This window comes from Miniopterus schreibersii, assembly GCF_964146895.1.
Source record: "Miniopterus schreibersii genome assembly, chromosome: 11".
NCBI lineage: Eukaryota > Metazoa > Chordata > Mammalia > Chiroptera > Miniopteridae > Miniopterus > Miniopterus schreibersii.
Genome location: NC_138111.1, coordinates 5,090,951 through 5,103,154, shown reverse-complemented (window position 1 = coordinate 5,103,154; position 12,204 = coordinate 5,090,951). Strand labels below are relative to the sequence as shown.

Here is a 12,204-nt window from a genome sequence, read left to right as displayed (position 1 = left end):
CCACCCACCAGCCTGGAGGAAGCTGAGCCCCAGCTGGGGGAGCCAGCCGCAGACTCACATCATCACAGAAGGTGGGATCCCAAACATAGGACCCTGGACATCAGACTTGTAAACGGGTGGGCCAATCTTACCTACAACTTTTCTCTCTTGCCCATGGAGTGATTTTAAAATTGGGTAATTTCACATGAAAATCAGGGTTTCTGGTTTCTTTCTGAGAATCAGCAGCTCTGGGGGCATTCCCAGGAGGCGCGGGGGAGCTGAGGAAAGACAGTGTCCACTCTCCCCACTACCGCAGCCGGGGCTTCGGCCCTCCTGGTAGCTCCTACAGCACAGAGGACATTAGAATTTGGGATTCCTGCTCAAAACGAATTTTCATGTGCCATGTCCCCAAAGTGACATAAGAAAATTCGCGTCATTGTCCCGTGAGCTTGAACTAAGAAGAGGACACGTTATTAATAGGAGGGTCCCGTCCTGCTCTCCAAGGAGATTTCTGTCTGTAGCTGGGCTCTCGGCCCTTGTGTCACACCAGAGAATGGGGAGAGGGGAGGACTGGAGAGGCTGCGTTAGCAGGGGTCGCCTAGGATCTCAGGGGCTCTCACTCCCAAAGCAAACCCCAGGGGAGGGTTGAGACCTGGCCTAGGTGGGCCTGGGGGCGGGGGGAGGGCAGTCCCTGCCTCAGTTTCCCAACTGTCCCATGAGGGTTGCTTATGGAGCAGCCTCAGCCCAGCTCAGCGCGGATATGGCCACGGCTCTCCCCCGCCGTGGGTGGAGGGGACGCACGAGCCTGTAGACACCGGTGGACCCCTGGTGGGCCCCGCGTGGGGCACTTCGGCGCTGCGCCCACAGCCGGGCGCGCACATTGCGCCTGGAAAGCCTGCGCGCGTGACTCCGCCTCGCCGCGCGCGCGCGCCACCCAACGGCGTCACCGCCACGGCGCGCCACCCAAGCGGGCTGACCCCGGGTGTCCCTGTCCGGCCCAACTGCTCTGTAACCCCCCGGTCCGCTGCGGCGTTTGAAGAGTCCTGGGGGGCGCGTGGGCGCTGCGGGGTGCAGCACGCAGCGTGGAGTGACTGCTGTTCCAGAGAACCCACGGCCCTGCAGCTCGTGTTGGCCGGTGTGCAGAGCCAGTTTCCAAATTTCCAGAGCCAGGAGAGACTGACCCCTGAGCCCGGGAACCCCACCTCTTGCTCACTCTGCGAGCTGGGCTCAGGTGGGCGTGGAACCTTTGCTCTCTGCCCGGCCCTTTGTCATGGAGTTCTGCTTGTTGGTACCCAGGGGGACGAGGTGTGCACCCTTGAAGACAAGCTGGAGACTCCATCACCTCCAGGATGGGACAGCGAACCTACCCCCAGTTATCCTGCAGGTGAGAGAGCTGATCCATGTCAGCACCGAGCTGCCACCACTGTGCCCGCCCCCTGCCTGGGCACCTGGTGGCAGGAGTACACCTGTAGTCACTTTTTCTGTGATGACCTGGTAGCAGGTGCACACCTGTGGTCCCATTTCCTGTAATGAGCTGGTGGCAGGTGCACACCTGCAGCTTGTGCTGATGCTACCTGGCTGAGGAGATGAATGTGTTTTGGTTCATTTATGCCCCATTTGTTACGAGTTGATGCATTTATTGTGGGTTGACTATAAGGACGGAGGGAGTCAGGACTCAGTCATTTTATTCAGATCCATTTTGGGGGTGACCTGAAAGTGGCAATATGCCCTGGAGTTTCCTCCAATAGCCGGTTTTGTTTCTGTGTCGGGGAAAGTGCACAAATGATCCTATATTTTACCCTGTGTTGAAATTAAAACACCCAGCCTTGGCTTTTATTTAAGACAATATGAAAAGTCACTAACATCCTTCACATTTTGCTTGAGGATCACTTTGTGGTTCAAAACGCAGCTTTCTTTGAAAATGTCATATTGTAATGATTAGCCCATTTCCGGCGGAGGGAGGAGGAGGTTTCCCAGGTTCCCCATGAGAAAGGGCCCCCAATCAGATGTCAGAGAGACTCCCAGTGTGCCCTTGGGCACCCAACACCGCTCCCCTTTCCTGACCTCAGGGTGAGGCCTCCTGTCTCTCCCCATTGAATGTGATGTGAGCTGTGGGTTGGTCACAGATGCTGTTTGTCAGGCTCAGGAAGTTCCCTGTTTCTCATTTTTTGAGTGTTTTTATCATGAAAGGATGTTGGATTTTGTCAAATGGTTTTTCTGCACTTAGTGAAAATCAGCTACCACAGCAGCTTTTAAAAAAACCATGAGGTCATCTTTCCTTCCCTCTTTCTGCCTTTCTCCCTTATGCAAACACAGAATCCTCTGGAAGCAAATCACAACCCAAATAGCAATACTTGCTGAAGGCTGGTTGGAGGAATAGCCCAGCCCTCGTGACCCCATGAGTGCAGCCTGGCAGCTGTGTAACTGGGGGTGGCCCCTTCAGTGAGGACTAGACATTCAAACATTAATAATGATGATTTCTGGGGTGGTGCATACTCTGTAATTTTTTCTCTCTCTTTTTAAATTGATTTTAGAGAGAGAGGAAGGGAGGGAGAGAGAGAGTGTTAATGATCAGTTGCCTCTTGCATGTGCCCTGACTGGGGACTGAACTTGCAACCTGGGCATGTGCCCTGACTGGGAATTGAACCGGCGACCTTTCAGTGCACGGGACAGTGCTCAACCAATGGTGCCACCCACCCAGGGCACTTCTTTACTGACTGTAGAGTGAAAATAATTAGCATCCCAGTTAGGCATGCGTAGGAAACAGCGTCCAGCAGGTACAGGCGCTGAAAGGGAACAGTGGACAGGCAGAAAACTACTGACCCAAGAGATGTGCCAAAGGGGACATTCTCTACAGGCCTTCCTGTCACGGAGTCACATTCTGAAAACACTGGGTTTATTCTCTGAGGCCTCATGTATCCGCCTTTCTGTTGTAGGAGTCGGGTGCTTACTGTGGCCAGCAGGCCTCTCAAATGAGTTTTCTGTTCAGCATTTTGGCTGGAACAGGCGAGAGGACTTTCGGGGGTCATTTGTGTGTCCAGATGGACAGTACCAATGAGACTTCCCTCAGAGCCCCTGGGCAGTGCCCACAGAGCCCCATGTGCCACATGCTCTGGATGGACAGGCCCTTGGCTGCAGACGTCCTCTGGCTCCGAGTTTCTAAAGCCCTTCAGTTACAGTGATTCTAAAGTGGAGATGGGAGTACACAGGTGTGTTAACATTGTGCGTGTCGGGGGCCTTCAAACGGCCAACAGGATGCATGTGTGCCTGTGTGTATGTATGCGTGTGCTTGCATGGAATAGAGAGGGGAGAGAGACTGATTTTAATATATCGGCTCGTGATCACGTGGGCTGGCACGTTCAAAACCTGTGGGCCAGGCTAGCAGACGGCAAGCCGGGCGGGGTCGAGACGCTGCAGTCTCGAGGCAGGTTTTCTTGTCCTGTAAACCTGGTGTTGCTCTTAAGGCCTTTCATTGGTGAGGCCCATCCACGTAGACAGTGATCTCTAAGTCAAGTCAACCCCATGGAGCATGTTAGCCACACATACAGATCGCATTCCCAGCCACACGCAGATGGCACCAGCCTGGGGAAATGCTGCACACGAGCGCTGGGCTGGCAGAGGGGGAAGATCCCAAACTCCACGGGTTGGGACTGTGGCCACTCAGGAGGCAAAGCCCTGGCTCGGCCCTGAGAGGTGTCTGGGCAAGAGGCCTTCCCTGGCCGTCTCCGGGCCCTGGTTCTGGAGACCCCTCTGTGGCACACTCACCTCAAACTCCCTGGCCCTCAATGGGGTGTGGGGCTCCTGCCCTCACCCACTCTGGCCCCAAATCCCAGCTCTTCCAGGCCCGAGCTCTAACTAGCCGCCCGGAGACACCAGCTGGTCAGGGCACAGCCCTGCCAGGACTCAGAAGTCGTCTAATAGGGCATGTCAGCCATGATGGCAGCAGGGAGGACAGCCCCTCCTGGGCTTTGAGCCAGTCTCCTTGGGCTGCTTTTGGGCTCTCTTGGGGTTCATCTCCGGGGTGGCATGCTTGGAGGCCCCTTCCTGCTGGGGTTGAGGCCCCCTCACCTGAGCCCTGTGGGAGCCTCCCCAGCTGGCTTCTCATCACAGAGTCAGTTCAGAAGAGTCCCCCAGGTCCTCCCTGGCTGCTGCTCCTGGAGCAGCCCCCACGCAGCTCTGCCCCCTCCTGTGCCTTTCCTCCGGGTCCTTCCTCAGCCCTTGCAATGTTCTGGCTCAGGTGCACTTATCTAGTCACCTGGAACTGGAGCAGAGCAAGTGACCAATACAAACTCCTGTACCAGGTGGTCTTCAGGGGACAGAGGATGGCAGGGGCCAGGCAGGCCCTCTGCGTGGTTCATATGGAGTGGGGACCACTCCAGGCAGGCCGCTAGGGGCTTTTGGCATGGACACCCCCAGGGCTGCTTCCCTCCCCCCAGCCCTTTGGTCAAGGACAACAGAACAGGGTCAATCCCACATCTTCCATGTTTTTGAGTTCTCGTGTGTTGCTGTCCTTCCAGAGGGGCCTGGGACACCCTCCCTGTAGGTGATCTTGAGGGTTGGTGTGGACCTCTGCTACCCTCGGCCTCAGGGAAGTCCAGGGACTCCTGTTCAGTTAGCAGTTTCATCTTGTGTTCTGATGTCAAGCGTCTTGGTTCCCCCCGGTGCCTCTCTGGTGCCCAGCTGGCTCTCCCTCAGTGCTTAGCTTGGGGAAATCTCACCTGCGCACACCAAGCCCTGGAGGGGCCCCTCAATTTACCTGCCTGTACACCTGCATTGTTAATTTCAGGTTTGCAAATTAAAGTGGTGATGGTCACTTCTGGTTTCAGTGGCACTCGGTTTCTTGCGCCTTCCAAACCACAAGACATTCCCTGTCCCGCCAACCCTGAGAGGTTGACAGGACACTTGGGACTTGTCTTCCTGTCCCCCATGTGCTCTGTGGGACCCAGGCTGGCAGAGGTGGGCATGTGTACAGCCACATGAGGGCTACCGTGTCCCAGACCCTGCTGTTTACACTCCTCAGCAGACAGGTTGCTCTGGGCAGTCTGAGCATAAATGCTGAGCCATGAGGAGGCATGCTGGACAGAGGGCCCACACTCAGCCCAGGGACACAAGTGTGGCCAGGAAAGTCCTTCCTGACCACTGGGGAGGGTGGCTATTAGACGTGGCCTGGCCTGTGGGGGGGGGGGGTAATAAGGGCCTCTGAGCCCCAACGCTGAAGATGGTGGCCTTGAGGGGCAGTTGGCACTTCTGTTGTCCCAACCAAACTACACATCCACACGCCTGCGCATCCCCTTGAAGCTTAGGGACCCCGAGGGCAGAGACCTCGTGTGCTCCATGGGCATGGTGGGTATCTGGTAAGTGCCACGCTGAGATACCATGTCCACACGGACCACACTGCTGAACCCAGAGGTCGAAGCGGCATTCAGCCTGAACCCGAGTTTCAGTTCTGCTGGACTCATGCGGCCTGCTTTGCCTGTCCTGTCCCAACCTTAGTGGCTCACCGCGCAACCTCATGTTACAAAGCAGTCCCTGAAACCAGACAGTGGGAAAGCAGCCCAACCAAGGGCTACTCTGGTCAAGGATAAAAACCGACCTGCTGGCAGAACTGAGCCCATGAGGACTGATCTCAAGGTGGAAGCAGGTAGACTCAGGGACAAGCTATCTCCTGACGGGTCCTTTCTGGGCAGGCCACATGCCCTCTGCGCACCTGCTGGGCCCTGCGGGGCTGCAGGAGCCTTGGGAGGCAGCTGCCCAGAGCTGCGACCAGGGGCGGGAACGCAACGCGGGAATGACTCGAATGCATTAGGACTGCAGCCAGGGACAGAAGGGTTTTCTAACTTAGGAACAGGCCTGACCACTGTTTTTATTTGGGAGGAGAGTGGACATGTCACGGTGAACGACCCACTTCTAGCGGGGCCTGTGTGCCTGGGGATGAAGGGTTAGCAGGACCCCGGCCCTCGGTCCCCTCCTGGCCCTGCAGTCGATACAGGGCCTCGACCTGCCTCCGTTTCTCTTTGGCCCGGTTGATGGTGGTCCGGAAGAGCCTGCAGAAAAGCTGGATGGATGGGGGCGAGTCGTCATTGCCGGGCACGGGGTATGTGATGAGGCAGGGGTTGCAGTTGGTGTCCACGATGCCCACTGTGGGGATGTTCATCTTCGCTGCGTCTCTTACGGCCACGTGGGGCTCAAAGACGTTGTTGAGCGTGTGCAGAAAGATGATCAGGTCTGGCAGTCGGACCCCAGGGCCCAGCAGAAGGGGCGCGTTGGTCAGCAGGCCACCCTTGAAGTAGCGGGTGTGGGCGTACTCACCACAGTCCCGGGCTGTGTTCTCGATCAGGTATGAGAACTGACGATTGCGGCCCACGAACAAGATGATGCCCTTGCGATAGGCCACATGAGCCGTGAAGTTCAAGGCCAGCTGCAGGTGTGTGGCTGTTTGTTCCAGGTCGATGATGTCCTGGTTCAGGCGGCTCCCGAAGATGTAGGGCTCCATAAACCTGCCAGAGACCCCATCCAGGCAAGTGAACAGGATCCCTTCTTGCCCTCTGGGGGGGGAATCCCATACCTAGGGCTGGTATAGTCTGCAACCCCTCCCCATGACAGGAGAACCCTGTCCCCTGAGTGTCGGCTAGGGCAGCCAGGGAGTGAGGGGGGCAGGCCTGGGTGGCCGGCCACTTCCAAATGTCGGGCAAGTGGCTTAGTGTTGGAACCTGCAGCCTGTCAGGAATCCTAACACAGCTCATCCTACGTGGACGTCTGGACATTTAAACACTACGTCAACAAGTATTCTGCCCACTGCTATTCATTTCATAGCTACTTTTGTCGTTATTGTTTTCGAGGCTCTATGACGGATGTCCTTCTAGGGCTGGGCAAAGGGACCAGCAGAGCGGGGAGGTGCCCTAGGCTGCACAGTAGCCAGCCAGGCCTGAGAGGGGAACCCTGAGGATACAGAGGGCCAACTGGGCAGGAGAGATGTCCGCCCCTCAGCACATGACATGCTGTCTGTACTGGTGGGTCCCTTGTCCTCACCTCCACTTCAGCTCACTCCCACCTGGCTCTTGTCCCTTCCTCTCAACAGAGGCCCCCATGGCCCCCATCTCACCCTCGCCTCATGTGACTGCTCAGCAGCCTCCACAGCGCAGCACATCGTCCTGCTTTCCCTGCTCCCTCCTCCCCAGGTGCTCTTAAATTGTCCCACTGATGTGGAGGCACCCCAGGCCCAGGCTGCTCCCTCCCAACACCCACGTGACATCTGCACTGGGGTGGCCAACCTTCACAGGGCCCAAGCTCCTGATGTCCCCTGGGCCTCCCCTTGTTCTAGTAACCTTGGTAAAGGCCACTGACACCTGCACTGTGCTCTGCCCCCCTTACCCCACCTCCAACCCCAAAGCCTGGACCCCAGCTCTGCCCCCATCACCTCACATCCACCCGCTGTTCCAGTTCTTCTGCCCCCGGGAGTCAGGCCGTGTCCCCTTTCTCTGGACATCACAGCCACCTTCCTCACTGGCCTCCCACCTGCCCCTCTAGCTCCCTCCGATCCATTCTCCATGCAGCTGGCATGCTGCCGACCACGTGACAGATCAGGTTAGTTACCAGTTACCACTCCTCTACAGAACCTTGCGGACCTCCCTCACCTCCACCCCCAGGGCTGTGAGTCTGCTCCAAGGAAGTCGCATGAGTCCCCCGAGGGAGGGGTGGGAGTGGGGCCAACAAGCTGAGTCTGAGGACAAACCCCTGCCTTTCCATAGGGCCCAGGGATCCCATTTGAAGGAGGAAGAGGTTGTACAGTACAGAGTGACCCTGCACCTCAGGACTCCAGTAGAAGGGCCCCAAAGCTCCAGGAACCACCACCTACCTGTGCCGACAGCCGGCTTTGTGTCCCAGGTGCACCCGGGCGTCAAAGAGACTTCTCACGGAAAACAGCTCCTTGACGTTGAAGAAGTCGGAGTGCTTGAGGGGCTCGCTGAGGATCTTGTCCTGGAGATCTGGCACAGAGGACAGGCTGCTGGGTCTCGGGGCCCCTGCTCTGCCCATGTCCCAGGGGAAGAGAGACGGCTGTGGGCAAGGGCAGTGAAGCTCCCGCAGAAGGTGCCCAGGGCCACAGGGTCCTTCTCAGGAAACTCGGTGCCAGAGGCTGGGTTCTGACCGTGGCTTTGCTCCTGAGCCCAGGTGGTTTCTGAGGTCCTTACGGTCCCTCCTGGGGCCAGCAGAGACTCCCCGGGGGGGGGGGAGCCAAGCCCCGCGGACCGCAGTCTCTGGCGCCACCTGGGCAGGGAGGTGCTGGTCTTGGCCCCATTCTCAGATGTGGGCGGCAGCTCAGGGGTGGGGGGATGACAGTGCCCAGCGTCTAGCCCGTGGGGGCTGCTGGGGGCCAGCCCGCCCCTTCTCCTCCCCTGAGCTCCTCCAGGGTTTCACAACTAAACCAAAGGGGGGGACTCGGGCCTCCTGACGACAGACGATTTCAACCCAAACTGGGAGGACTGCCCCCCCCCCGCCCCCCCCCCGCCCCCGCCCCCCGGTCAGCCCAGGGACCTGCATTACCGCTGCTGCCCTCGGGCTCGCGCACGGCGGGGGCCGCGGCGCTTCCCAGCGTCCTGCCGCGCGGCCGGGGGGGCCCGGGGGTCGCCGCCTGGAGGACGTGCAGCCGGAGCGGCCCGGGCCGGGCACCTGCGGGGAGAGCGGAGAGCGGAGTCGAGGCGCGCGGCAGCCCGTTTCCCTGCCCCCCCAGGTCCCCATGCGGCGACCCTGCAGGCCCGGGGCGGGGGTCCCCGGGAGGCGACCCTGCAGGCGGGGTACGGTGGCCCCCAGGGCGCGCTCACCCGCGCTCAGCAGTCGGGGCAGGGTGGGCGCCATGGCGCGGAGGAGGCGGGCGCGGTGCAGAGCGGCTTCGTTTCCGCCGCGGCCCGCGCCCCGCGCCCCGGCCGCACCGCCGCCTGCAGGCCCGGAGGTGCCACTGCACGCGCCGCGCCGCGCTCTGGCGGCGTCCCGCCCGCGATCCGGGTTCTCAACGTCGGATTTCAGCCCCGCGGGCCAGCGGGGGGGCGTGGCCCGGGAGGCGCGGCGCCTTTAAGGACGCTACCTATCCAGTCAGGTGACCAAGCCGTCGCTTAGCAACGGGACGCCGCGCGATCCTGGCGGCGCGGGCTGCGGAGAGGCTGTTCCTTGCCCTTCCTTTCTTCCCCGTGCAGCTCCCGTGGACGGCGGGATGTCCGAGGAGAACCCCCGAGAGTGCGCGGAGCCTGTGGAGCCTGCGGCCCAGGCACCCCTGGAGAAAACCAGCGACTACTACCACGTAAAGGAGGACCTGCCGGTCAGGTTCAACAACCCGGCGTGGTTCCGTGGCTACAGGTGAGCACCACAAGTAGGGTCCACCCGGCAAACGCAGAAGAGAGAGAGGCCACCTCTTCCAGCGGGTAGCCAGGTGTCCAGCCGGTCCTGCGCTCTGCTCAGGTTGTCCTGCATGCAAGAGTCCTCAGGCCCCCAGCCTGCCCTGGCACCCAAGTCAAAAGCGTGGTCAGCTCATCACCAAATGAGCTGCAAAAGTGCTGCGCAGAGCTTTAGACACACAAGTCAGTGGTTATCCAGCCGCGGTGGGTGATTCCAGCAGAAGTCACAAAACCTAGTTCTGAGGCCGGGGGTAAGTCTCCACTTCTCTCTAGACTGAGAGGAGCCTCTGCAAAGGGTGGATCCGGCCACATGTCCATAGTCGTGCTGAGTCAGTGACCTGTGAGCTGTTTTTGTGCACTGCAAACTCTACACCCTTCGTCACAGCCCGGCAGCGATGTGAAGGTGTGAGCACCTTCTCCGCCCTCCCGCCTTCAGTCCCCTCTATGATCCCAGAGAGTTGGATCTGTTATCCTTGTGTTCCAGGAGAGATGACTGGGAGGGTGGAAAGATCATGTCATGCCCGAGATCTCGTAGTATGGGGCACAGCCCTCTCAGTCTTACTGTTCTGTCAATAGAGTCCGTACTAGAGACTGCAGGTATGTTCTCAGGAGGCTCGAAAATGGAGGGACCCCCCTGAGTGGCAGGGTCTGGAGGCTGAGCCACAGCTCTGGGCCTACCCACCTACCCAGGAAATGACCATGTGTGCCAGGACCGATGGGTGCTGAGGACCAGCACTTGTCCCTTGGAAGTTCTCTAGGGCTTTGGTCTAAGTTGTGAAGGGCAAGGGCAGAGGTGAGCAGAGGGGACCAGGGGCTGAGCCGGCAATCCCTAGGAACCCATATCCAGGGATACATCTCCAACCTGAGGCATTTCCAACAAGGCTCCATCAATCAAATCCATTAAGGCTGTGGCTTGGGCAGAATTAGAATGGATGGAAAATAGAGGGCGTTTCTTACACCTGCCAGGACCAAGGAACCCGCCTCGGTGTACAGGACCAGTAACCAAACTTACGGGAGCAGAGCCCCCACCGTGCATGAGATGCCGGTAAGCGGGAAGCAAAGAAGAGCATGCGAGTAGGTGGGATGTGTCTAGAAGAGACCTAACCCCTAGATTTCTCAAAAAGGCAACACATCATGGGGGTGGGATAGAAGGGGCCCAAAGCTCCAACATTGCAAAGTGGGAGGGGCATCTCCGATCCTATTGGATCAGGGCCAGGTATAAATGAGTGGATCTAGCAATGAAATGTTTTCAAAGATGCAAAAAGTGCATGTAGACTTGCTTAGATGTTGGGAAGGACTGGCCCCATTCACACATACACACAACCAATCTTGCAACTGAAGGCAGTCAGTTCTGAGGCAAATAAATCCAATAATCTGCCTAGTAGCACAGTTTGTAAACGAACTGGGGGTGGCTTCGGGCGGGACCCCTAAATCAAGGCTCATAACCACACCCAGGTGTGGACATGCCATACTCAGGTAGCCCCAAAATTGACCCATCCATTTGTGTAACAGTGGAAGGAAGCATTCTTTATAATTTTTCCCAGTTACCAAGCACGAATTGGGATGGTCTGGGGGACCATCCTGCTGGCATTGGCTTCACTGCTTCCTAGGAATAGAGACATTTTCTTATGAATTTTCTTCCAAAAGTACCTAATGACCAACTGACTGCATTGTTGTGTTCCATTTTTACTTCCAGAAAGTATTCTATGCAAATTCAAATCAATTTTCCAGACAACTAGCAGCTGCTGGAATGTTCCAGAACAATTCTTTCAACGTCTGCATGGAGAAGAGCATCGTGACGGGTGCTGACAACTATATCACCTCATACGACCGGCTGAACTTCCACCCCAGCTACAACGTCAGCAGGCCATCCATCTGCAACGATTGAGGTGCTGGTGAACCTCCCCTCCAGCCAGGGCTCCCCGGCTCCAGTGGAAGCGACCTGGAGAATTGTCACCCCCCCCCACCTTTGATAACTTGCCCAATGGTGAAAGTACTGAATTCACTGCTTTCCCTCAAAATATGTTTCCTCTCTAGATTAGAAAAACAGGGTTGTGATGTCCTACTTTCCCATCTTACATCTGAGATGGAGCGGATGCTGCCCTGACTTTGTATTAAAATGTTGCCACATCCTGCGTCCCTGACTCCGCTGTGATCAAGAAGCAGGTCCTCAGGCATCCAGGGACCCACGTGTTGTCCTGGACGCTGTCCACCTGCGTCTCTGTTTGGGAGCCTTGTTTCTACTCATGATTGCTCGGCCGTGGAGGGAGGGGAGGGTGCCCTGCCCCGGGCGGATGGGGCTGGGCAAGGGAGGGGCACTGCAGAGCCCTTCCGGAAAGTGCTAGGCAGGAGCAGGCAGGAGGGTCACGTCGGTCCCTGGGCCACAGGGGACAGAGTGGGAGTCCCAGGGAACATCCTCCAGCCACAAGGAAGGCCCGGAGGGAGGCATATTAAATGAAACAGCTGGAATTGCTGCTTGCAGCAGAGGGGCCGATGCCCACATGGGAGTTCTCACCTTCGTGTTCATTTAAAATTTTCAATAAAAAGTGAAAAAAAAGAAAAAAAAAGGCAGGCAGGGCAAAACAATTTTCTCAGGCAGGGGTAACAGCTGTAGTAAGTGGATTTTTATCTCTGTGTAGTCAGTCCTCAATCCGTATTTACCAGGAGTTAGAGGGTCCTCAATAAAAAAGCAATTTTTGTGACAGTCCGAATCTTTCAGACCGAGATATGCTCGTTACATTTGGAAACTAGACAGAAGAAACCATTGCTACATACCACCCATAACATCTTCTTTACAGAGACTTTTACCCAAAGAGATTTTACTCGTATATGAATTTGG

At 57.5% G+C, this 12,204-nt stretch overlaps 2 protein-coding genes across 2 annotated transcripts; one reads left to right on the top strand and one right to left on the bottom strand.

Annotated features, from left to right (window-relative positions):
- Window positions 1-5,806: 5,806 nt before the first annotated feature.
- On the bottom strand, window positions 5,807-8,901 carry MRPS2 (mitochondrial ribosomal protein S2). Its single transcript, XM_081151204.1, has 4 exons — window positions 8,799-8,901; window positions 8,521-8,646; window positions 7,835-7,964; window positions 5,807-6,476 (listed from the first exon to the last, which is right to left on the bottom strand). The coding sequence occupies exons 1-4, from the start codon at window positions 8,830-8,832 to the stop codon at window positions 5,867-5,869; spliced, it is 900 nt and encodes a 299-aa protein (XP_081007330.1). The 5' UTR covers window positions 8,833-8,901; the 3' UTR covers window positions 5,807-5,866.
- Window positions 8,902-9,090: 189 nt separating this feature from the next.
- Window positions 9,091-11,903, top strand: PIERCE1 (piercer of microtubule wall 1). Its single transcript, XM_081150840.1, has 3 exons — window positions 9,091-9,327; window positions 10,332-10,410; window positions 11,062-11,903. The coding sequence occupies exons 1-3, from the start codon at window positions 9,185-9,187 to the stop codon at window positions 11,251-11,253; spliced, it is 414 nt and encodes a 137-aa protein (XP_081006966.1). The 5' UTR covers window positions 9,091-9,184; the 3' UTR covers window positions 11,254-11,903.
- The last annotated feature ends 301 nt before the right edge of the window (window positions 11,904-12,204 follow it).

What these genes read in the sequence shown, in the direction of transcription:
- MRPS2 (XM_081151204.1), bottom strand. Translation starts at nt 8,832, where the DNA reads ATGGCGCCCACCCTGCCCCGACTGCTGAGCGCGG. An exon ending in GCCCCGACTGCTGAGCGCGG is followed by an intron (nt 8,647 to 8,798) that starts GTGAGCGCGCCC and finishes CTCTCCCCGCAG; the next exon opens with GTGCCCGGCCCGGGCCGCTC. An exon ending in CGAGCCCGAGGGCAGCAGCG is followed by an intron (nt 7,965 to 8,520) that starts GTAATGCAGGTC and finishes CCTCTGTGCCAG; the next exon opens with ATCTCCAGGACAAGATCCTC.
- PIERCE1 (XM_081150840.1), top strand. Translation starts at nt 9,185, where the DNA reads ATGTCCGAGGAGAACCCCCGAGAGTGCGCGGAGCCTGTGGAGCCTGCG. An exon ending in GCGTGGTTCCGTGGCTACAG is followed by an intron (nt 9,328 to 10,331) that starts GTGAGCACCACA and finishes TACACCTGCCAG; the next exon opens with GACCAAGGAACCCGCCTCGG. An exon ending in CCACCGTGCATGAGATGCCG is followed by an intron (nt 10,411 to 11,061) that starts GTAAGCGGGAAG and finishes TTTTACTTCCAG; the next exon opens with AAAGTATTCTATGCAAATTC.